The 25103-nt window shown below is 38.8% G+C and overlaps 2 protein-coding genes across 10 annotated transcripts in view; one reads left to right on the top strand and one right to left on the bottom strand.

The window, feature by feature from the left end:
- The window catches only part of LOC109475331, a 14050-nt gene extending 10360 nt beyond the window's left edge, over positions 1-3690 (top strand). Inside the window, exons 4-6 of the mRNA XM_019775947.1 lie at positions 1466-1561; positions 2021-2161; positions 3271-3690. Coding sequence (XP_019631506.1) covers positions 1466-1561; positions 2021-2161; positions 3271-3457 — 424 coding nt within the window. The 3' untranslated portion in view covers positions 3458-3690. The remainder of the gene's footprint in view (positions 1-1465; positions 1562-2020; positions 2162-3270) is intronic.
- A 7073-nt stretch (positions 3691-10763) lies between these two features.
- LOC109475330 (beta-1,4 N-acetylgalactosaminyltransferase 1-like) overlaps positions 10764-25103 on the bottom strand; it is a 20278-nt gene continuing 5938 nt past the window's right edge. For 5 of the 9 annotated variants that reach the window (XM_019775943.1, XM_019775939.1, XM_019775941.1 and 2 more), the window contains 7 exons: positions 24715-24895; positions 22422-22508; positions 20390-20580; positions 17602-17742; positions 13330-13453; positions 12618-12725; positions 10764-11497 (listed from right to left, as the gene is read on the bottom strand). In XM_019775943.1, the coding sequence (XP_019631502.1) occupies positions 11283-11497; positions 12618-12725; positions 13330-13453; positions 17602-17742; positions 20390-20580; positions 22422-22508; positions 24715-24895 (1047 nt within the window). In that variant the 3' untranslated portion in view covers positions 10764-11282. The remainder of the gene's footprint in view (positions 11498-12617; positions 12726-13329; positions 13454-17601; positions 17743-20389; positions 20581-22421; positions 22509-24714; positions 24896-25103) is intronic. The other 4 variants (XR_002140530.1, XM_019775946.1, XM_019775944.1 and 1 more) reach the window with 2 other exon arrangements.

Here is a 25103-nt window from a genome sequence, read left to right on the forward strand (position 1 = left end):
AGTGTGTGTGTGTGTGTGTGTGTGTGTGTGTGTGTGTGTGTGTGTGTGTGTGTGTGTGTGTGGTGAAAATATGAATAAACGACACTTTACTTTTGCCTTATAGTACGCAGGCATAAAATATCACTTTTTAGCACTAGTAAACATTCTTTTTTTTTTAAACAAGCAAGTCAGAAACGTCAAGTTATTGGAAGGCCCGTTTGTTTGGTAGAAAAATAAGCTGACTCTGTATATCGAACCCTACTCCAATTATAATACCATAAGGCCAATGGAAAACAAAAATGAAAGGAACCGCATTTTTTATATGGTGACGCCAACTAACTAATTGACTTGTTTTGTAGCAAAGCTCTGCAGGAGTATCGCGGAGGTCTGTGCTAGCAACCTCCATGGAGGAGCTCTGCAGAGCTGAGGGCTGTACGGGACAAACGGGAGCAATAGGGGCTGCATAAGCAACCTCCATGGAGCTCCTTCATGGAGGTTGCTCATTCAGCCCCTATTGCTCCCGTTTGCTGACCTTGGTACTGCATATGAACTTTCGGTTTTTGTAGTCCTAACATGCTATGGTCTTAGAATCTTGGTGACAGGAAGCTATTTATGTAGGTATCTTATAGAAACTAATTAAAGGCACACAATTAAAGGCAAATTATGCAAATAGAGACCTAATTTGCAAAAATAAGGAGGGAACAGCAGTGTTTTACATAAAAGTACTTTTATACATGTGATGTAGCTTAAGTCTTTCTTAGAATAAAAAATTAACAATTATACAAATCAGGATATAGTTTGTATAATACTGTCTGTTCAAAATTTCGCCATGTGTATATTGTGAGCTAAAAGAACATCGGCAAATGTTAGTTACTCCAATGTAGGCATAATTTGTTTAACTAATCTGTAAACGCTGTAAGTCCACTGATGTAACTGACGGGACTTCCCTACTTGTGGTGTTTGGAAGTAAAGGCAAACAACACTAATTATAAATTCAGGACGTCATCTGTATAATTTTTTTAAAAAATTGAATAGCCCTCCTAAATAAGATAACACTTTTTATTATGTTAAGAATACTTTTTACTTATATACTTCATCTAAATAAGGCTTTTGTGTTCATAAGAAATGAAAACGTTATTCGTCTTGGTTAACGTGATTTTGCGCTCATGGAACTCAAATAGCTTTAGCATGGTATCAATATCACATCAGATAACACCTCTTGTCAGAATAATTTTGTATTGCATAAGATAGGTGATTACGTTTATTCAAATGTGTTTTCTGACCCAGTTATCAAAGTGTACGTTCTCATTGCTGCTGCGTTCTAAGGTTTAAATGGAACTTTCCGTGTTTTGATTTGATTACGAGTAACTCATTGCACACGTTATGATACTGACGAAAAATTACGTATGCAAATAAATAATATAGATATGTTAAAACGACAAACGAGAACTAAGAAACAACTACTAAATATCCTTTTGTTTTCTAGAGATCTCCAGGAAAAAGTACAAGATAAAGGCAATGGCAGCGTTACAAATAGATCGAAAAATACACCCATGGAAAAGGCGCCTGATGGGCAAAAAAGGTATATATGCAACTAGAACAAGGACTGATATTTAAACATCATAAGATACAAACAGACGTGGTTATGATAGGTTTACCTTGAGGGACCTTTTGTCTCGAAACATTTAGACATCTGTTTATAATAAGATCGTATAACCGCTATACCGGTTTTATAATCACTAACTCCATCGAGCACACTCAAAATCTTTATACGACTAGTTCCCCCTATAAACCCTCTGTCGTCCATTGCTACAGATAGTTGGTTTAGATTCAAATTACTGCCAGTTTTTTAATGCATGCCTTTGACTCCTGTTTCCATGATTCGGGTTCCACAGTAAAAGCCTGTGTACCTAATCATTTTCTCTCCTGCAGTAACCAATAAAACGTAGGCTTCTTTACGTGTGTGTTGTTTTAGCGTTTGTCAAACGGTTCTTTGACGTTTGTATCCGCTGTTATATCTGTAATTTTTGTTTCATGTCAGGAAGAATCATTCTTATTACAAATGGGTACCCGGGGAGTTAGCTGCTACGAAGAAGTTCAAGGCCGACCAGACAGCCGTGCAGTCCATACCCACAGTTGCACCTGGGTGGGTCTACAACAAGACAGCTGCTGATTTGTTTCGGTAAGAGACGCGTTTTTAAAACCTCTAACCATGAGTTTCATTGCAAGGTCAGCAGTGGGCTAGCCTCCTGAGTAGATGACCAGACATCATAATGCATACATCAAAAGTGGGGTCGTGTGGCGTAGCGGTAGCGTCTTCGGCCCAGACTCGAGAGGGCGAAGGTTTAAATCCTGCCCAAAGCAAACGATCTCGTACATTAGGGAAAGGCACCTCACACGACTTTCCTCACTTCACTCAGGTGTGAATAAGTACCTAGCTTCGGCTAGGGACGTCCCTCGGATAGGACGTTAATAAGAGGCCCCGTGTTTGGGAGAGCCACACCCCACGCACGGTAAAGAACCCACCGCACTTATCTGAAAGAGTAGAGGACCTTTCCGGTGTGAGTGGTTCAAACCTAACAGTCTGGTCCTAGGATTGACATCTTTGAAGAGGTGATAGTCACCTGTTACGTCAATCCTTTCACAAATGTGGTAAATCGTCATTAAATAAATAAAAAAGGAAAACAAATATTATTAGAACGCATAATACATATATTAAAACAAAGATTAATATTACGTAAGTATGAAAAATAGCACTACCTAACAAAGGAAAGAATAGCTTTCTTATAAAAATAATTGGTGGTAAGTATTCAGGCAACAGAGGGGAGCAAGGAGCCAGTACCTGGCCTGTGTACATAGGTAGGTAGGCAGGCATTCAGGCAACCACTATCAGACTTACCCAGTATTTACCGCTGTTGTTACGCAAATATTCTAAGCCGTATCTGTCAGACTTACACGTTGCATAAAAATATCATGTAAGATGAAGTTTCTGGATTTTCTGGATTTTATTTCTGGACTTTATATGAAGGGCTCACTTCAGAAATATGGGTTTACTTAAAGCATTACTACCCACAATGATTATACACTAGCCAACTCGATCAACTAAAGCAACCATTAGGAACCTTACGTGGCATTTATCATCAGCAGTATATCCAACTTCCCCTGCAAAGAAAAAACAAACGTATCACGCATTTTAGAATCCATCCAGGTGCTAGTGCAATGTATTTCTTAGGAATATCTGCACTGATAATAAACATATCTTACTTCTATTCATTTTTTTGTATTCCACAGGAAACAGATAAAACACGGCAATCACATTAAAAACGGAGATTTTCTGACAACACAAGAAACTGCAACATTGGACTTCATATTAAAGCGCTACCAGTCTGAAACAACGCTAATGAACGTGTCTAGAGAAATATTACACCGATTTCCTAAAGTTGGTTTTCAAGAATCACTGTCACTTATTATAATCTAAAGAAAAATGATGGACAGATATTTGACGAATAGGAAATATTTTGAATATTTTTAAACAATTTTACGGGATTACATATATCCACCATTATATAAAAATCGTCTAAGTAGATGTTAATTCTATGACTTTGCTTTCTTAACACTACCTAGACAGGGGGGGGGGGGCTAAAAGTGCCCGCGCCAACTTTGATGTTACATTGCGTCTGAACGGCTAACGCTAGAACGGCCAAACTTTAATTCTATGACTTTGCTTTCTTAACCCTATCTAGACAGGGGAGGGGGGCTAAAAGTGCCCGCGCCAACTTTGATGTCACATAGCGTCTGAACGGCTAACGCTAGAACGGCCAAACTTGGTGACTTTTCCTAGAATATTGTTACAATTATGTATCATTGGATTAAGATAATGATTTTTTGTGTTGCCATGGCAACGGGTTTCTGACAGACATTTTTTACTAAATTTAGTAATTTTAGTTTCAACAATAGAATTTTATGGGTTTTATGTCAAGTTACACATGGTTTCTAATATTAATAACATCCCATAAAATTTTATGTAAATGTTATTATTATAAATGTATAATTTATGCTACTTTTATGACGTCATTGGCCAAAATTCAAGATGGCGGCCCATATCATTAAAACAGGTATATACAGGTTATTTTCCATACCATTTCATCAATACTTCTATTTTATTTACAAAAAGGTACATATGAACGTCTTCAGTCTGTTTACACTGTATTTTATGCTTTATCCTTAAAAAAAACTATTTCTAAAAATTCAAGATTGGTGATCCAAGATGGCGGATAGCTTAAATATGCATGATGTCATTTTATGACGTCACCGGTGTTTCTATGGATAAAATAAGACTTAGTACACCCTAATGTTCTGTCATAAACACTTTTGGTAAAGTTATGTACCATTTAGTTTTAAAGGATTAAGTTTTAAACCGATCTAGACGGTTTTGGCCAATAAAATCACTTTAATGACATTATAATAACGTCAAATATGATATTTCGTCATAACGACATAAAAATTGTACATATAAATTTTTACTAGTACACCATTCTCTTAAAATTTGTTGGTCATACGACATACCGTTCGCGAGTTTTGAGGGGAAGGGGTCGAATGAGCACCCTACCGGGTCCCACCAAACCCTCAAAAGCCCAGTCTAGATAGGGTTAACCCTACCTAGATCGGGGTTTTTTGGACATGGAGGGAACGGGGGGGGGCTCATTTGACCCCCTCCTAAGAACTCGCGAGCGGTATGTTGTATGACCACCAAATTTTTAGAGAATTGTGTACTAGTAAAAATTTATCATATCTACAATTTTCATGTCGTTATGACGTAATATGACGTCATTATGACGTCATTAATGTAATTTTTTTGGCCAAAACCGTCTAAATAGGTTTTTCCCTGAAAACTAAATGGTATTCAACATAACTGTACCAAAAGTGTTTATGACAGAATATTATGGTGTACTAAGTCTTATGTTGCCCATAGCAACACCGGTGACGTCTTAAAATGACGTCATGCATATTTAAGATATCCGCCATCTTGGATCATCAATCTTGAATTTTCAAAACTAGTTTTTTTTTCATGATAAAGCCTAAAATACATTGTAAACACACTAAAGACCTTCATTTAAACCTTTTTTGGAAAAAGAAATGGAAGTATTGATGAAATTTTAATGAAAAAATACCCTGTATATACCTGTTCTAATGATATGGTCCGCCATCTTGGATTTTGGCCAATGACGTCATCAAATTAGCATAAATTATGCATATTTAATGATAAAATTTACATAAAATTATATGGGATGTTATTAATATTAGAAACCATGAGTAACTTGACATAAAACCCATAAAATTCTATTGTTGAAACAAAAAGTACTAAATTTAGCGAGAAATGCCTGTCAGAAACCCGTTGCCATGGCAACACAAAAAAATATAATCTTATTCCAATGATAGAGAATTGTTGCCAACAATATTCTTAGAAAAGTCACCAAGTTTGGCCGTTCTACGGCTAGTCGTTCAGACGCTAGGTGACATCAAAGTTGCCGTGGGCACTTTTAGCCCCCCCCCCGGTCTAGGTAGGGTTAAGGGGGACTCTACTGTGTGTCAACTTGTTACCTCCTGGTAGGGATGTATATCCCGTGCGCGGAGGTTTTGTAAGGGAAGACGAAAATTACGTTCGCAGCCGTTTCTAGCGTTTGGGTGGACGGATATGTCTGGGACTTGGTATACGTTTTGCTATTGGGCTGTAGATGGTGCACGTTGTTTTGGTTTTTTAGTATGTGTGTTTTAGTGCGTGAAAATGATGCGTTGAGACAGCGTATGGACACCCCTTTCAGTGTGAAAGTGGGCCTCAACTTTTGACCTTTGCATGTATAAGGACCATTGAGGTCTCGACCACTGATCTGACCTTTCACACAGAGGGGTGTCAGCATTCTCGATAAATTCTTTCTTTGAAACTGTTCAGATGTGAACCACATGTGCCGTCAATCAACGTCTCATTATCGTGCCTGGTGGGACCCGCTCGGGGGATACTTTAGTACGCGTTCACAGGACACGTAATCGGCACTTCCTGGTTAGCCAATGGGTCAGGGGTCAACGTACTGTTGCGCAACCTTTGTGTTGGTTGTTTTCGGCGTATATTACGACTTCTAACTTACAAATACCGCGGATTCAGACCTTTACTTCCCCAATTTATACGAAGAATCGGCGGAAAATGGAGGAAGTGACAATAAGGATGACTTGCACATGCGGGGAGGTACTTCAGCAGTTATTTTTAACGTCTGATTCCATTTAACGGCTCCGGTTGTCATTCTGAGTTTCATTACGAGTTCCTTGTGGCATAAGTTCGTGGCGGCCCGTTTGTGGGTACATGTTATAGGCTGCAGATGAAAATACTGACCTGTGTTAACACAACCAGGAAGGCTAAATCTAACACATAAAATTCAACACCATCAACTACATTTATATAACAAACAACATATAAAAGGATACAATAAAAAGCTCAGATTTTATTATTCGCACGCGCGCATCAGTTTTGGGGTTCCCAGAGGATGTCATCCATATAATCAAATCAACATGGCCTTACTTACATGTTAGAAGGGTAACACGCGCACCGGACGATTGGCGGCTGGCGCCCGGAGCGGGTGTTTGTTTACATTATCGCTGGTCGCTGAGGGTCGGGCAGCCAGATTCGCCACGGGATGCCCCCTGTCCTTTCTATTTTTGGGCCCCAGTCGGCTAGGGGGATTAGTGATTTCACAGATCATTTACCCAATTACAAACATTTCGAAACTTTTCGAAAAAATGGTATTCGCGCGAATTCACTAATTTAAAGAACAGTCCCAACATGCACCCAACATTCTGCAACACACATTTCAATACCCGGAGGTACAAAATCTACGATTTTCCTTGTTTACATATGTCATTTAATCTCTGAAGCTCTTGATAACGGAAAAGAAGTTCGCGCTGTTTTTTTTAAAACTTTTCCAGGGCCTTCGACACTGGCACTCAGGTTTGATTTTTAAATTGCAACAGTACGGCATTGAAGGCCCTCTCTTAAATTGGATGTTTAGTTATTTATCAGACCGCTCGCAGAGAGTAGTAATTGATGGACAAAACTCTCATTGGTCTAAGATTGGCGCAGGTGTACCTCAGGGACCCGTGCTAGGCCCTCTGCTATTTATTGTGTATATTAATTATATTGTTAACGAGTTACTTACTATGCCCTTTATATTTGCCGATTATAGCTATTTATTTGAAATGGTCAACACCCCTATTGCGTCCGCACATAAATTAAATTCTAAATTGTCTAAGATTTTGGATTGGTCCAATAAGTGGCTTATGTATTTAAATCCATTAAAGACTGAGGAAATGTGTTTCTCTGTCAAAAACACACCTCCTTATCACCCTCCCCTCTTTCTTGGTACGTCTAAAATAACAAGAGTCGCATCCCATAAACATATTGGAGCGGTTTTGTCCTCCAATTTGTCTTGGGGCAATCGTATTAACCAAATATGTAATAAAATCTCTAAATCAGTCAATGTGTTTAGAGGACTTAAATTTAAACCTTCTCGACAAGCTCTTGAAATCATCTGTAAACATTTTTACGTCCATGTCTTGAATATGTGGGCGCAATATGACATGGTTGTACTCATCTGTCGAGAGAATCCAATACCATTGTTCAATTGTTGTATCCGGAGCCATTAAAGGTTCCTCTTATTCTAATATATGTCAGGAATTGGGTTGGGAGACTCTTTTAAGTAGGCGTCATGTCCATAGATTATTATTATTTTATAAGATTGTTCACGGCTTAACATGGACATACCTGACTGAATTACTTACCCAAGAAATTTTTAAAAACAAATTTAACTTAAGACTCAGTAGGCCTATTACTAATAGACATTGTAAATCCTTTATCCCGTACTGTTTAAATTATTGGAATGCTTTTGACTTTGATATTCGCTACTTACGTTATGTACCTTTTAAAAATCATCTCACTAAACTAGAAAGGCCAATATTTGCTTTGGAGCAAATACAGCGATGGGTTCACCACATTTTACGACATGGCAGGGAAAGAATGAGAAACACAAGGGAAAACAATGATTTACATTGATATAACTATAATATGAAGAAACATACAACTAAAACAACAGTTGGATAGCTATTCCCTACTTTATTGGTTAGGATTTTTAATTACATAATGCAAATTGTTGATTTTCAAAATAAAAAAAAAACGTCCATGCCCCGCATTCCAATGCTGGAGCAGAAAAGCTTGAAATACCTACCAAAACACTTGAATAAAGACATAGGTCGTGTCTATACGGAACCACCCAAGGCGCGATTCGGGTAACTCACATTCTTCACATCTGGTCCACGTGCCACACACACCTGCGAAACCGTGTCCGAACATAATGCGCTTGAGCTACATTTATTGCTGTTTGATGATAACACGCAAGGCGGCGTGTTATTAATGTCAGAGGTCAACGACCTGCTTGCTGATGCCCCCCTCCCAGCGTATCTCGGCCGAATGCCGACGTGGTCCCGCCAGAGGCGGTGAAGCTCGCCCTAGAACGGACACATTATTTGACCATTACTGCTCTTTAAGTTGCTGCCTCGTAAAAGTTGGTATTGCATATAAAAAAAGAAATATCACTCCGTAATCCATGACCAGGCGAAGTCACATTGAAATCACATTGCGTTCAGACGCAAATCGCGATGCGGGGAAAGCGATTCGAAACCACCTCTAGAAGTGGCTTGGGATCGAGGCGCTTTCAATGTGATTTCGGAGCGTTCAGATGGAGCCACTTGAAACCGGCTTCGGGGTAAACCACATGTAAACCGCCTTGGGTGGTTCCGTATAGATAGGGCCATACTGTCAGTATGGAAATGCTCTGTGCAGGTGTTAATCAAGTTAAATCCCAACAGCCAATCAGCAAGAAATGCTCTGTGCAGGTGGAAATGCTCTGTGCAGGTGGAAATGCTCTGTGCAGGTGTTAATCAAGTTAAATCCCAACAGCCAATCAGCAAGAAGTATAGAGGAAAGCTGCATGCCTATTGGTTGATGCCCTGCATTCCATTGTGATGACTCATGCCCAGACGTGGTAAACACGTCACACTAACACAGTAATACATTTGCTATAACACAGCCAAAAAACTCAAATAAAACCATTCTAAAAGCCTGTATCACAAAAAATTAAAAAACGCCTAGGGGTATTTGCCCACTGTACCTCCATACCAAATTTCAGGACCTTAGGCCCTAAAATGAAGAAGCTGAATCCATTTAAAAAATTGCAGGAGAAGGAGGAGGAGGAGAAGAAGAAACATCAGAAAAAGCAATATGGGTTCACCACCACTTCGTGGTGTGGTGAACCCATAATTAGTACGCCCCGTTCGTCCCCCGTGGTACTCTTGTGGCCCCAGATACACATTCGCCCTTCTTACCCGGTCACACATCGGCACCTGCAAACTTAATAATAGTATTTTTAATCGTGCTTTGATTCTTAGCCCTTCATGTATTTGTGGGTACCCCTGCAAATCTATTTCTCATTTTATATTACATTGCCCTTTTTTTTACTCAGTTAACCCTACCTAGACTATATACAGGTTATTTTCATTAAAATTTCATCAATACTTCCATTTCTTTTTCCAAAAAAGGTTGAAATGAAGGTCTTCAGTATGTTTACAATGTATTTTAGGCTTTATCATGAAAAAAAACTAGTTTTGAAAATTCAAGATTGATGATCCAAGATGGCGGATATCTTAAATATGCATCAGGTGTTGCTATGGGCAACATAAGACATAATATTCTGTCAAAAACACTTTTGGTACAGTTATGTTGAATACCATTTAGTTTTCAGGGAAAAACCTATTTAGACGGTTTTGGCCAATAAAATCACATTAATGACGTCATAATGACGTAATATTACGTTATAACGACATAAAAATTGTAGATATGATACATTTTCACTAGTACACCATTCTCTAAAAATTTGGTGGTCATACGACATACCGTTCGCGAGTTCTTAGGGGGGTTAAAAGAGCCCCCCCCCCCGGTCCCCCCATGTCAAAAAAAGCCCGGTCTAGGTAGGGTTAAGAGCTGATTTTCTTAACAACCTCTCTGACTTAATCGGTCCTTTGATTGATTTAGATGCCCTTTCTGAAAGTGCCAGGCTCCATCTTGTACTCAAGGGATCGTTTGCGATACCCTCTGAGTACAATAAAAAAATTATGTTACTTACCCAAACTTTTATAAGCGGCACTAAACGTTTCTTTGTTACATAGTATACTCTGTTTTGTTTGTAACATATAAATTATATGATACTTGTCTTGTTGATATATTGCTGTATGTATAGGGGTTTAGTTTTCACCGTACTACTTTATGTTTATGACTACTTGTATGATTATTGTATTTATGTTAAATGTTAAGTTGGGCTGTAAAATAAGTTGTATAACTTGAGTTCAGTCCCACTTCATCCTTGTATTTGTATCGCTTTATTCAATTTAAAGAAATGTACAGATTTTGTTGGAAAATGACCAAAATAAAAAAAAAATTATGCCTGTATCGGAAAAAATGCCTGGGGGTATTTGCCTTCATACCTAATTTTATGTTATTTGGCCCAAAAATGAAGGAGTTGAATCAACTTAAAGAAATGGCAGGATGAGACTTACTGGAGGGCCGGGACCGAGGGCGATGCGGAATACACCGTGTTGTATTTTATTTATGTCATACCCATTCAAGAAAACGCGCCTTTCAATGCAAGATAAGCAAAAAGTTGGAAAAAAATTGGGGACCCTAAACCCCCAAATGCAACAACTTCAGTTCCAACGTTCGGATTCTGTATTTGAATTTTTGACAGCGGCGAACGCGGTTGGGGCGAAACGTCTTCGAATTGTTCTATGGAAGCCATGGAGCCCAACGTCATCGCGACCCGGGTATGATATAATGACACATACACGATTTAACTTATTAAATGAAGATTTATTGTAGGCGAAAATTTACGTAAATGCTGATAGATACGAGGTGCCATCGCTTGTAATAAATGTTGAGTAAGGGTCCTTCAAAAAAAGACTACGGTAAACTTTAACACATAGAATTTATTAGGAAATATGCTTTAATTAACCAATGCTACAATACAGGGCGAATCTAATTGTGTTGACCTTACATGATGAACATTAAATTCGGCTTTAATCATAAATACTGATCTGGTTAATTCCGATAATAATAACTATGTATTAATTATTACGAATAAGGGATGATAACCTGGATTGTGTAGTTTGCGTATTGTTACTTGTACATTATATAGAATAAAATCAAGTGATTATTGTTTTCTAGCTTTGTTCACAACCCATTGTGTTTTTACACAGTCAATGTTATGCATGTATAGGTTGTAGTTATTGCGCTTTGCCTTAAACCGTTTCTCAGGTTTACGGTATTTTGAGTAGTTACCAGGAACAGGTCCTCCCCTCACGTGACGGACTGCACAGAAGCTGCAAGCTGCCACACGGAGCCTCCCAAGAGCGGACAGGAAAAACTCTGCACAAAATTATTTAATTATTTCAAAACAATATCATTGTATCAAACCGGAATAAAAATGTGTAATGTTAAATAAGAATAAAATTGATAATGAGAATTTCTAAAAGACTATTTTCTTATTTGAATACATAAATAGGTTTCGTCACTGTAAACGCTTATATAGGACACACCCTTTAACCCCATTTAGTTACGAATTTTCGCAACTTTGGGCCGGGGAATGCATAAAATGGCATCGTACACTTTCGAAAGTATTTTAAGAACACTTTTGAAAACACTTAACTTTGTTACACGTAAGCTAATGATATGGTCTGGCAAGTTAAATTTTTATGGCTGACGTCTTTAAATTAACCTCAACAATACATTAATCAACAATACATGTTAAATAATAAAAAAATGCATATAGATACTTGAGCTGTATCAATGTCAAACCTCAAAACATTAAACGTTATTGTTTAAAATATCTATGTTCTAACTTGACAAGCATATCCGTCAGTTTCTCCTTTGTATGGCAACATGATTTTTTTTCAATAAACCAAGTTCAGAAATTCTAAGTCAAACTTCAACATTAAAAAGCTATATGCTGAAGTACAAATACTTTCAAACATTGATTACATACATTCTATGAGATTATATGCAATTCTTATCGTGGAAAATGTAAAACTTGATTACGTCATTGGTCATTATGCTCTCTTTTTTGACAAAAATTTAATCAAAACTCTAAATTTATTTTACAGTAAGTGTTCATTTAAACATTTTAGTCATTTTACAATTTGTCAGTTTGGCTGTACCTTGAAAAAATGATTCCAAAGCCAAGACCGGCGATCAAAAATTGCGGATAGCTTAAATATGTATAAAAAAAGTTGTTGAAGTGTACAGTAACAACCCTCCGACGGTTTTGGCCCACAATGCTGACATAATGACACCATGTTATATAAAATGACATCAAAGATCTTATGGTTTATTTTGCCACCTCGAAAAAAATGGTGATCATACTAGGGGGAAAATGTTGAGTAACAGGATGTGCGCCGCCACCGCCCCGGAATGACTAAACAAGCGTGTAATTTATAGGGGTTACTTAATTTGCAGAAAGATTGTGCGAAACATTGGAAATATGTAATACCATTGTGTCCGATCCGAGCAAGTAATGGATGTGGATCGAAGCCCACCGCTTTGGCTTCATTGGTAGAGGCAAGAAATATATTTAACACGGCGTCGTTTGTGTATATCCCTGAAATGACATACGATTTTAATTCACGTAAGGTTACACTCAATTCATCTGGAAGTCAACATGAACATATTCAAACATTATTATTCAAATCAGGACCACATGTGCATATTTTTTTATGATAAAATGCTTTGATAGCTTTCTTTGTTTAAATAAGACTGTCAGGAAATAGGAGATACCTCATTTGCACAATCAGAGACTGTGTATAGCAATTTTATCATGTATTACAAATCGCAGTAAAGGTTGGTTAGATTTAGGTGGCAGCCATTCCCTGGGCATTCCGGATATGAAATAGATCTGTTTACCCTTTCCTATCCACCGCCCGTTAGCTGATAAAGTGTTTTATATAAAAACTAAGCTGATGCCGCATATGACAGGATATTATGGACATATTTGACCCCGCCAAAAAGACTTCAATGCTAAAGAGTCCCCTTTTACTAATATTAATATAAAGCTCGGTAGGTAGTAAAACTTCATGTTGAACTTTAAAAAAAAACAGGGATTACAGAAAGATCACTGTCGCCTTTATTAGTATAATAAATGGCCCGTCACTTAAAAAAAACTTTCAAGATGAATTAACCCATGCACCCATGTACCTGAAACTCACCAGGAAATCCGCGGATTTCACTGTAATATCCTGGGTCTGGTTTCTGAACAATGCACCTGTGTGTCTTATTCCCGAGAGCTAGGTAAGTTGTTGGACTTAACCGATCCTGGATTCCCACACCTACCTGCAATTAAGTGAGAAAGCGCGTTATGCATTAAGAATCCTAAATCTGATAGATATTAAAAAAAACATGTGCTGTATACCCGCGATGTAATTATTACCTCGTCCAGAAGGTATTTTCCCGGTTGACTGTGCCGGTGCAAAAATATGACATTTCTCTTGTAGGATGGATGGGTGTATAGACAAAGGTCAAGTTCTATAATGGATATTATGGCTTGATCCTAGCTAAAGACCTACTACTGGTTTACCGTAGTAGATCTCCTGTGCCCTTACACTTATATTAATGCGAAACTTTATTAGGTAGTCCTGTGGCTGTTTGTTAATACATGGTGTGGACTGGAATATTGTTTTAATCTGTATTGTCATAGCTTCTGTAGAGGCGGCCCCACGACCTTCCCTGACTTACAGGCCTACTTTGGATATGATGTGTTAATCGTAAAAGGGTTAGTTGTCATACAGAGCTACCACAGACCGTTGCATGCGATACTGAGCTGAATGCCCTAATGCCCGATGATAAAGTCACGAAAGACCAGAATTTTATCCAAGTGATCTTGAATCTCGCCCTGATTAGGAGATAACTCTGCATTAACAGTGCCACGTCTCTGCCAGGGTGAATGCGAGAAAATGGTATCTGGGGATATGAAAAAAGGCGGCAAACTGGTAAATGTGTAACACTTTGTTATATCCACATCTGGACTATTGTGCCTCTGCCTGGCTGCCAGCGCTTTTGCACTGCAACAAGACAAGAACAAAGCAACTGAGCAGGCTGCTAAACCGCGCTGCCAGAATAATCACATGCAGAACGCTTCAGGACAGAGTACCTACTGACACTCTATTAGCAGAGGCGGGCATTGAGCCACTGACTAAAAGAGTGGAAGCACACGGGTAACTGTGGCAAACACACGGGCAACTGTGTTCAAGGTACCCCATAGCAAAATGCCACCATACTTATGTGTACATGGATGTCCCCACCTATGCTGAATAGACGAACACGGTTTGCTGTAAGCCAACTAGAGAACTGGGATCCCCACATGCAGAAAGTTCCACAGGCAAACATACCATCGTACAAAGGGTCTCTGCAGTACCAGGGCCCGGTTCCGTGGAACCAACTTTCCAGGGAGCAAAGACAGCTCTCAACTTTAACATCTTTCAAAGACTCGCTGTGAGTGGGACTTGAGTGGCAAATGTTTTTACTATTGTTATGTATGTTGAGTTAAATTGTAATGTATATTCTTATTGTGTGCTTTCCCATGTATTTTGTGTATTTTATATATGTAACCCCAGAGATACCTGAAAAAAACAGGTCAGTAGACCTGAGCGTACTACTCTGGTAAAATAAAATAAATGAAACGAGTAAGTAGCCCACGCACGTAGGCAAGTTGGTATGTTGGAATTGTAGCTGGTGCTTGAAGCAATGATGCCATTCCAAAGGAAGGCAAGGCACGACAAGGTAAGGCCTGGCCAGCCAAGGCAAGGTCATGCAAGGTAAGGGCAGGCTTAAAGTCAATGCCATCAGCTCTCAAAAAAACGAAAGAAAAAATATCTTTTTTTTGGCAACTGCATACATTATGTAGATCAGGTAACGCAAGGTTACGTGCAACCAGTTTGATAAATTTGCAGTCAGTTATCGACACGGCCACACTTCGAGGTGTACTATTGAAAGGGAGGGGTCGTAATAAGGAATAAAATGAATATAATGCGTATGTGTTTTTATTGCCCGGCCTCAGTTGCTTGCACATGTTCGTATGTTGGAACATTTGTATGTTCATACATTTACGACATTTCAGCATGCATAGCAGGGCAACGTAAAACATCGTGGTTAGATTAGCTGCGATGGTCGTCTAACACCGGACATCGAGGGTTCGAACCCCGGCGGTGGCGTTCCTTTTTACCTTTTTTTAACATCCGTTGTTTTGCTTTTATGATTTTTCTTACTCAGGAATGTCAATAAGATAAATTTTTACTTATTTGTATTATACTCTTCGATGCTTCGGCATGTTTTGGCAAGCTAAGTTCGCCTGTTTAAATCCCACTGTCAGCATTATTTTAATTTTCTTTTTAACTTATCCAAAATGCCAGTTTTTTTAAAAGCTCTCCCGACTTGGCGATGTCTTCATTTAGTATTTTTCTGAGACCAGCCAAGCTTTTTTAAAGCCTTTCTTGTTTTCTCTTTTACAGACGCCTGTTTCTTTTCTTTATCAGTGGGGTCCTTTCTGAGCCTTATGCACTGCCTTTTCTGTCTGGTGCCTCCTGTCCAAACTTTCTTCCCTGAAGTTCAGGGGTAGGGAATTTGGCTGAAAATTAGGCTACTTCATTATAATAGCTAATCTAAAGGCGGCAAATACAAATAGGAAAGTTGGCGCTTCCAGTCGCTTTACCTGGCGTAACACACCAGCTTTGAAGGCAAACGGCTTAAGCGACGGTCACAACCCGCCGTACGTGTTTCTGCGTGCTGTCTACGTGCAAAAACGTGGGCAATCGTAGGGCATCCGTGCGTGGTGAGTACCACCTCCGTACGGAATCCTACGGATTTGGGAGCACGCAGACACGCCGTAGAACCTTAAGTGCATGTAAAACTTTTTCTACGTGCGGCCTGCGGATTTACCACCCGTGCGTGCGAGTACGTGCGACGCGCGTGCCCCGTACAGCCTATGAGCGTGTAACGTACGGACTCCGTGAGTCTAACTTCACTATTCTCACGTGCAATTGCTGTACGGACAGCGCACGAAGCACGTGCGTGCCACGCACGGTGCTTGCGTCATCCGTGGTTACTCCTCACTTCCCAGTTGACCTGCTCAATGACCACGCAGAACACAAGTGCACCATACCAGGTGCTCCGCACGTGCAACGCACGTGCAACACACCTGATCTCTACAGTATAAAGGCGACTTGACAGGCGACTGCCAACTCGTCTCCAAGATGCCCAGGAAGGCCCAGAAGAAGACTACCAGACAAGACCCAAAGAAACGGGCCGCGGAAGACACCAGGGCGGCTAGTGATGACGAAGTTAACAGGAGGTGCACGCACTTACAACGTGCGAGTGAGTAAGGAAACCGTGCGTACGCCGTACGTGTAGGTACGGCCTGTACGCGGCAACGTGGCAATTGCACAGAGGTCGTACGTTGTAAGCACGTACAACTCACTTACCACTTGCGCAACGTACGATGCCTGCAACCCCTCAAGGCCAGGCGTGTCGTGCAGACCACGCAACCGTTCGAGTGACGATACTCCCTCGGTCAGTCACCCTACGTTTTCAGAAAAAACGTAGCAGACGTAGCCTCCCAAAAAACGTACGGACAAAAAGCACGCACGGCGGGTTGTGACCGTCGCTTTAGTGGCAGATAGCTATATTTACACCCAAGCTTTGCACAGATCATTGCAGACGCTGTTGAAAGCTTACTAATTCTGTTTCTTCTTCTCTTCCTGCCATGTCTTTACATGAAATCAGTTTCTTCATTTTGGAGCCAAATGGCCTAATATTTGGTATGGAGGTAGAGTGGTCATTTTTTGTTGATACAGGCTTTTAGGATTGTTTTATGTTTGTGCTTTTTTCCGACAAAATCTGTAGATTTGGGGTCCCGGAGACCTAGTATTACACCAAAAATATCTCAAATTTAGTATGGTGTGTTTTATAGATTAAACAACATACTTGGCATAAACCCCATTAAAATGTAAGATTTGGGACTTTTCGACTGAATGTCTGTATTGTTTGGTGTGACTCAGATCGAATGCCATGCAGAGCAAGCAGCATGCTATGCATTTTGGAGCAAAATGGCAATTTCCAAGCAGTTTCATTTGGGCCCTGTTAAAAGTGAAATAACTGTACTGATAACGGGGTAAAAGTGGAGTTTGGGGGACTCCAGGGGTTTTTGAAAACCCAAATATTAAAAAGCATTAGGCTTTACATGAGGCTTTGCGAAACGTCTGTTTCTATATGAGGGTTTCAAAACATTTTTCAGAAAAGCACTGTAGTTAAAGTCTGATTCCTCTATATACCGAGGGGATAGACATTTAACTTTGGGGCTACATTGAATTTGTAAACTTTATATTTGGAACACGTCAGAGAATGTTACAGAGAAAGGCCAAACTTTAAAAAAAATTGTGTAACGTATTATGGCATAATGTAGAAAAACATGCAGTTATTTTACTTACAAGATGAAAATTGGTTTCATCCAGGAATGATACAAGAAAGTCCATCTTTGTTGTTTCTGTAATCATCATGTCGTCATCCATGTAGAAAAAGTATTCCGTCCATACCTGGGATAATCCAAGATTTCGGCCAGCAAAATATCCCTGGTAAAGGAAATATTTAACTACGTGAAGCATAATTCTTTCTCTTATGTAATGTATTTGCCAATTAGATTTTTAAAATGTGTTACTGCTTACTGGTGTTTTTTTATGAAAGAAGGCACAGAATATAACGCAAAATTAACGGGTTTCTGACAGGCAGTTTTTGGAATAATAAGTAACTTTGTTTCAAACATTAATTTCTTTAGTTTTTATGTTTAATTACACTTCCTTTTTTACAATGATAACATCTTATATAATTGGATATAATTTCTATTATTGAATAGTCATAATTTATGTCAATTTTATGACGTCATCGGTCAAAATTCAAGATGGCTGACCATTTAATTAGCTTTCGTGTAAATGTTTTTTCACTAATTTCGCGTCTAAACTCCGTGTTTCACATGAAACGTTCATATGAGCATCTTTAGTCCATTTGCGTTGCGTTTTGAGGCTGTATCTTAAAAAAAATGCAACTTTGAAAATTCCTGATTTCCGATCCAAGATGGCCGACAGCTTAATTATGCATGACGTCATTTTATAACGTCATTTTGACGTCAGTGTTGTTGCAAGGGGCAACATAAGTCTAAGCAGACATTAACATTCTATCATAGACACTTTTTGTTAACCCTCAACAGAACACCTTCCCGGACTGATTAATCTGTACACCTGGGGTCCGCGCGGACCCCAGAACAGTTTTTTGCTAATTTTTAGAAATTATCAACATGCTACCAGCTCAATTGTTTTGCAAACTGATGTGGGAACCTCTGTGTCCACATTACATACAAAAATCATACATTTCAAACTTTTTCTATTTTTTGGTGAAGAAAAGAAGACAAGAAGAAATACCCGATTTTTAAACCCATTTCAGACTGAAGGGGCTTTTGAGGCCCAACTTTGATCTCAGATAGCGGCTAAACGGCTTGCGCTAGAAGTATCAAATTTGGAGACCTTTCCTAAAATGTCTCTGGAAAAAAGTTCATATTAGTTTTATACTAGTAAGTTGATGTTTTTTGTGTTGCCATGGCAACGGGTTTCTAGCAGGCAGTTTTTTTGAAAAAAAGAAGTAATTTTGGTTTAAAGATAAAAAATTTCTGAGTTTTATATTAAATTACACTTCTTTTCCAACATTAATAACATCTTACATAATTAAATATAAGTTAAATCATTTAATATGCAAAGAATATGCTAATTTGATGACGTCATTGGTCAAAATCCAATATGGCGGACTATATTACTAGCTCTGACGTCATATGACGTCATAATTACACCAAAGTTATTAAAATTTAATTCTATTACTACACCATTCTCTGAAAACTTGGTAGACATACGATGAGTGCATAAAAACATATAAAAATGGAAATAAGGTAATGTATAAGAACGCCAGTGTATCCATTATGATCGAAAGCCGGCTGGGGTCCGCGCGGACCCCAAAAGAAAATCAGATATAATTTTTTTATAAATGGTAGAAACAGAGTTTTCTGCACTGTATTGAGAGACAACTTTATGGGTGACAATTACCTAAAATTTCAGAAAAAAATCTTTAGAAACAAAAAAGATATTACAGAATATATAGTGCTGGGGTCCGCGCGGACCCCAGGTGTACTGTTTAGGGTTAAAGCACGGTTGCATTCCTTTGAGTTTTACGAAAAAAATGACAATTTTACCCCCCTAAATTATATAAATGCCTCTAGAACCTCTTCGAAATGAGGTCTTATATCAAAAAGGATGATGGCTTCATTATTTATGAAGCCTTTTTGATCAAAAACAGACCACTGTGTAACTCATTTAACCCTCAACAGTACACCTTCCCGGACTGATTAATATCTACAGCTGGGTCCGCGCGGACCCCAGAGCAGTTCTTCGCTAAATTTTAGAAATTATCAACATGCTACCAGCTCAATTGTTTTGCAAATTGATGTGTGAACCTCTGGTAACCTTTCCTAAAATATATCTTGGAAAAATTTCATGTTAGTTAGATAAGTTAATGTTTTTTGTGTTGCCATGGCAAAGGGTTTTTGACAGGCAGCTTTGGGGGAAAATAAGTAATTTTGGTTTAAACATAACAATTTACTGGGTTTTATATTAAATAACACTTCCTTTCTGACAATAATAACATGTTACATAATTAAAGATAAGTTAAACCATTCAATATTTATAATGTTTGCTAATTTGATGATGTCATTGGTCAAAATCCAAAATGGCGGACCATATTATTAGCTCTGACGTCATATGACGTCTTAATTACGCCAAAGTTGTAAGAATTCAATTTTATTAGTACACCGTTCTCTGAAAAATTGGTGACCATGCGATAAATGCATAGAAACATATAACAACGTAAATAAAGTAATGTATAAGAACGCCAGTGTATCCATTACGATCGAAAGCCGGCTGGGGTCCGCGCGGATCCCAAAAGAAAAGCAGATATAATTTTTTTAATGGAGGAAACTGAGATTTCTGCACTGTATTGAGGGACAACTTTGTGGGTGACAATTACCCGAAATTTCAGAAAAAAATCCATGTACAAAACGCCAAGCAAAGTTAATAAGTACAACATTGCGATTTAGGAATGTTGCTTAAAGAATAATCGGTATGGTGAGGACTTTTATTTCATATTCTATGTTGATTGTCCAGTAATATATTGAAAATATACCTTGTATGCGGGCATCCGGTAGTGATCGACATTACTGCTCTGAAAGCTGGTAAAAAGGTGATCAGGTGTGTCATCAGCAACAACTATTCTTGTTCCAGGATATAACCTATTTACAGACTCGATCGCATTTTTAAGTCTACTGTAACGAAGAAATGTCTTCAGCACAACTGTCACTCTGTCCTTGACTTGCCCTTCAGAAGAGAAATGAAACATAAGTAAATTTGTATACAAAGACAAAAAATATCCAACATATTCAATAAAGAACTAGAGGTCGGAGATCTCATCCCTTCGTCAGAGGGACTTTGTTCTAGATAAACGAACATTTTTATTACTAGAAATCAATTTGGTCTAGAGTATAAAAGAATCTCGGTACTCTTTTTTTCCTTTTTTTTTATTCTACAGAACACCCCGAAAGGGTTTGCCACAGATTTACAGATGCACTGTCACCGTTTAGGCCCCCCTAATTGATTTTGGACTGTTACTGGAAAAATGTTACCAAAAATTTTGCTTTTGTATTATGATCAGAGTGTCACGACAGTGTCGCAAAATGTAATGAGAAGATGTGATGAAAGCAAAGAATCAGAACAGGGGGAGATTTATTGCTGTTTGCGTTTGTTTTTACACTATGTTCTTTTATTCAATTTGTGTCCTAACCTTTGTATTTCCACAGTAATATGCTTCAAATCTATGCAGATTAATCAGTTTTTTCGGCCCTTCCCTTCATGTATTTTATGGCACTTTTGCAATAAATTTAAGGTCTCCAGTGGACATCATGCTTAAAATTACTTGGTCTGGCCTTACAGTTTAGGGAATGACCTGCCTGAGGCATGTCCAACTTTCCATCCCCCCAAAGTATTTATAGGACAGCCCCTCCATTGTAAGCAATTTATACCAGATGGGGAGAACAGCTGTCTCGCATCTGAATCAATGCAGAGGTTAGTGGGGGAAAATCATTATATATCTAACACAAAAGGCCCACTGCAGCAACATTGGGACCCCACACGAGGCCCGTTTTGGAACTTGACCTTGGCCTCGTCAATGGTGGTTCGCATACCAAAAATCATGAACATCTATTTAAATATACTTGAGTTATTTTGCTCACAAACCACAAACACAAAAAACCCACTGCAGTAACGTGCGGACTCCTCACGAAGCTCAAACTTGCATTTGACTTTCCCCTCATCAACGGTACTCAATATATTATCAATCTTCATTGCGCAACAATTGCAATGGATACAATGTATGGCAAGTGTTTAAATCAAAAGATAACAATAAAACTAAAATCTACTTCTAGATACCTTATTCTAACGCTACTCTATAATTGTGCGTGATGGACTATACAATATATATGGAACATGGATACGATGTTAACATCAGTTCAAGGTGTCACAGATGATATTGTTTCTTTTCCGAAGAGCAGAGGATATGAATTGGCCTATATACAAGGATATTGGTTCAGGACATGACATCAGGAAATTAAAAGTATCTGAGCTTGTCTTAAGTAAGGTAATGTTTGAGTTACGTGAAATCATATTCATAAGTGTCAACCTTTCTTCAGTATTCATGGGACAAGATAATACAAAGTGAAATTCATCTTCAACAGTATGTTTACATGTAGGACAGCGTCTGTGAGTGGCTGGTACATTCTTATAACGACCTTTTTCTATTTCTAAACAATGTGCACTGATTCGCAGTTTGGTTATGTTAGCAACAAATGATTTGTTTTGGATTCATGAAAGGTACTTCTCAAAAGTGATGTCCGTTTTGAATTTAGTATAGGTTTGCAGTTTATTGTAATTTCTTACTTCTTGCCTCCAGCCAGAAACAAACGTGTCTTTCAGACGTCTGCCTGCCAAAAGTCATCTACGTCGAATCATGCCTTCAAGAGTTATTTCGCTAAATCCGACCAAAGCAAGTAGACTCATCTTTAATTACAAAAAAATGAAGTGCTATTTTTGGTTCAGCACCTTATTTAATTTTTGCCTAAAATAAATTGGACTTCTAAACAAAGAATAATAGAAAGGTTACCAACCTGTTCCATCTTCAAACAACCATGGCAGCTGGACGTGTTGAATGTGTATCGGCATGGTTGCAGTGAACTCCATGAATTGAATTATCACTAAAAAAACATAGATAAAGTTTATGTTGCTTAACAATGCAAAACAAAAACTATGATGCAAGAGTGGCCATGTGTTGTAATCCTGCAGAGCAAAGACCTGATACTTATAATGATTCTGGTTTATGTCCTGGAAGCGCTGTTAACAGAAGTGTTAAAATCTGTGCATACTAAAAAAGTAATAAAATGTAATCTTTCTAGATGGCGTTCATTAGGGGCCCTAGCATATCACTTTTCACCTTTAACTTTGTCCAGAGAAAGACTGGAGATGATGGTAGAGAGTTAGTGAGGTGGGGGGAGGGAGAGAAACTGGCAGACCTTGACTTTGCGGATGATCTAGCCCTGCTGTCTGAGAACACCCAGGATCTACAGCACCTCACAACGAAGCTAGAACAGTTTGCTGGGAACGTTGGGCTGAAGATCAGCATAGAAAAGAACAAGACAATGAAAGTGGGAGATCATGCTGATCAATCACGGCTGAGTATCAGCGTGTATAACACTCAAGTCGAAACTGCGGACCAGGCGGCCTACCTCTACTGCTACCTTAGCAGCGTGCTTAGCAACAGTGGTGAGTAGGAACCTGACATCAGCTGTAGACTAGGGAAAGCGGCTGCAGTATTTTAACCCTATCTAGACCCGGGGGGGGGGGGGCTAAAGGTGCCCGCGCCAACTTTGATGTCACGTAGCGTCTGAACGGCTAGCGCTAGAACGGCTAAACCTGGTGACTTTTCCTAGAATATTGTTGGCAACAATTCTATATCGTTGGAATAAGATAATAATTTTGTGTTGCCGTGGCAACGGGTTTCTGGAAGGCATTTTTTGCTAAATTTAGTAATTTTAGTTGCAACAATAGAACTTTATGGGTTTTATGTCATGTTATACATGGTTTCGAATATTAATAACATCCCAAAAATTTTATGTAAATTTCATTATTAAAGTTGCATAATTTATGCTAATTTGATGACAGCATTGGCCAAAATCAAAGATGGCGGACTATATCATTAGAACAGGTATATGCAGGTTATTTTCGTTAAAATTTCATCAAAACTTCCATTTCTTAATACAGAAAAGTTTCATATGGACGTCTTTAGTCTGTTTACAATGTATTTTACGGTTTATCCTAAAAAACTATTAATTTAAGATTGATGGTCCAAAATGGCGGATAGATTTAATATGCATGACGTCATTCTATAACGTCACCGGTGTTGCTACGGGCAACATAAGACTTAGTACACTATAATATTCTGTCATAAACACTTTTGGTAAAGTTATGTTGTATGTCATTTAGTTTTCAGGGAATAACCTATTTAGACGGTTTTGGCCAATAAAATCACATTTATGACGTCATAATGACGTCGTATAACGTCATAACGACATAAAACTTGTAGATATGATAAATTTTTACTAGTACACCATTCTCTGAAAACTTGGTGATCATACGACATACCGTTCTTGAGTTCTGAGGGGGGGGGGGCAAATGAGCCCCCGTTCCACCAAGCTCAAAAAAGCCCGGTCTAGATAGCGTTAAAGGATGCGCACCATCTGGGGAACCAGTGCCATTGACCCTGACACCAAACTACGCCTGTACAACAGCAAAGTCTTACCAAACGCAATATATGCCAGTGAAACATGGAAGTGCACAGCTAAACTAACCAAGAAGCCGGATGTGTTTCACCAGAGGAATCTGAGAAGAATCTTGAAAGTAAGATGGCAAGATCACGTCACAAACAAGGCGATTCTCGGAAGGGCGAAGACCCATCCCTTGTAAGACATTATAACAGGCATGAAAGAGGATGCAACTGGCAGGCCACACCCTACGCCTATCAAGTCAGCGCCACTCAAAGACTGTCATGACCAGGGTGCCACCAGGGGGCAGAAAGAAGAGAGATCGGCCAAAGAACACCTGGCGAAGAACCGTTCAGGAGGACCTCAAGAGGACCAACATTGCCTGGGAAGAGGTTGGGTAGTCGCTGCCGCTAGTCGACCCAGATGGAAACTTGCTGACCAATGTGCCTGTAGGCACAGAAAGATCTACGGTCTAAGGTAAGGTACTAACAGGTATTTTGATTTAATTATCCTTTAGTACAGTTTATTTGTCACAAGTTGTTTTACAATGTACGGGGCATTCAATCCATTGTTCGTGCAGTTTCAAATGTTTCAAATAAAATCCATATTATTCATTGCACTTAAAAGTATACCACAAGATCACCTCGATCGACAATATTGGCATCGAAAAATGTATTTTCATAGGCGATGTACTTGAGCTGAAGATTAAGCAGGGACGGGCTGTATGTTGAGATAGTTATCGTCTTTGAACCATTCCCAGTAACATCGACATCATGTACATGGCCAATCAAGTTGAAAACTCCTCTGGTAGCATTTATCTGAAACTAAAACATAAATATGTAGGAGGTATTATAGTAGTTATAAGTACAGATGGACTTCAGACGCTGGTGTTGTACAGTAAGGTCAAGCTTGATTAAAAATACATGATTCTGATCCTTACTCATTGGGTTGGACCCCTGTAAGGCTTCTTTCAAATCCAAGAACTGAGGACTAGGATTAGAACTGATAAGGGTGAGGCTGCTTCAGCAACCA

Source organism: Branchiostoma belcheri, unplaced genomic scaffold, assembly GCF_001625305.1.
Source record: "Branchiostoma belcheri isolate BF01 breed outbred unplaced genomic scaffold, Haploidv18h27 scaffold331, whole genome shotgun sequence".
Lineage (NCBI taxonomy): Eukaryota > Metazoa > Chordata > Leptocardii > Amphioxiformes > Branchiostomatidae > Branchiostoma > Branchiostoma belcheri.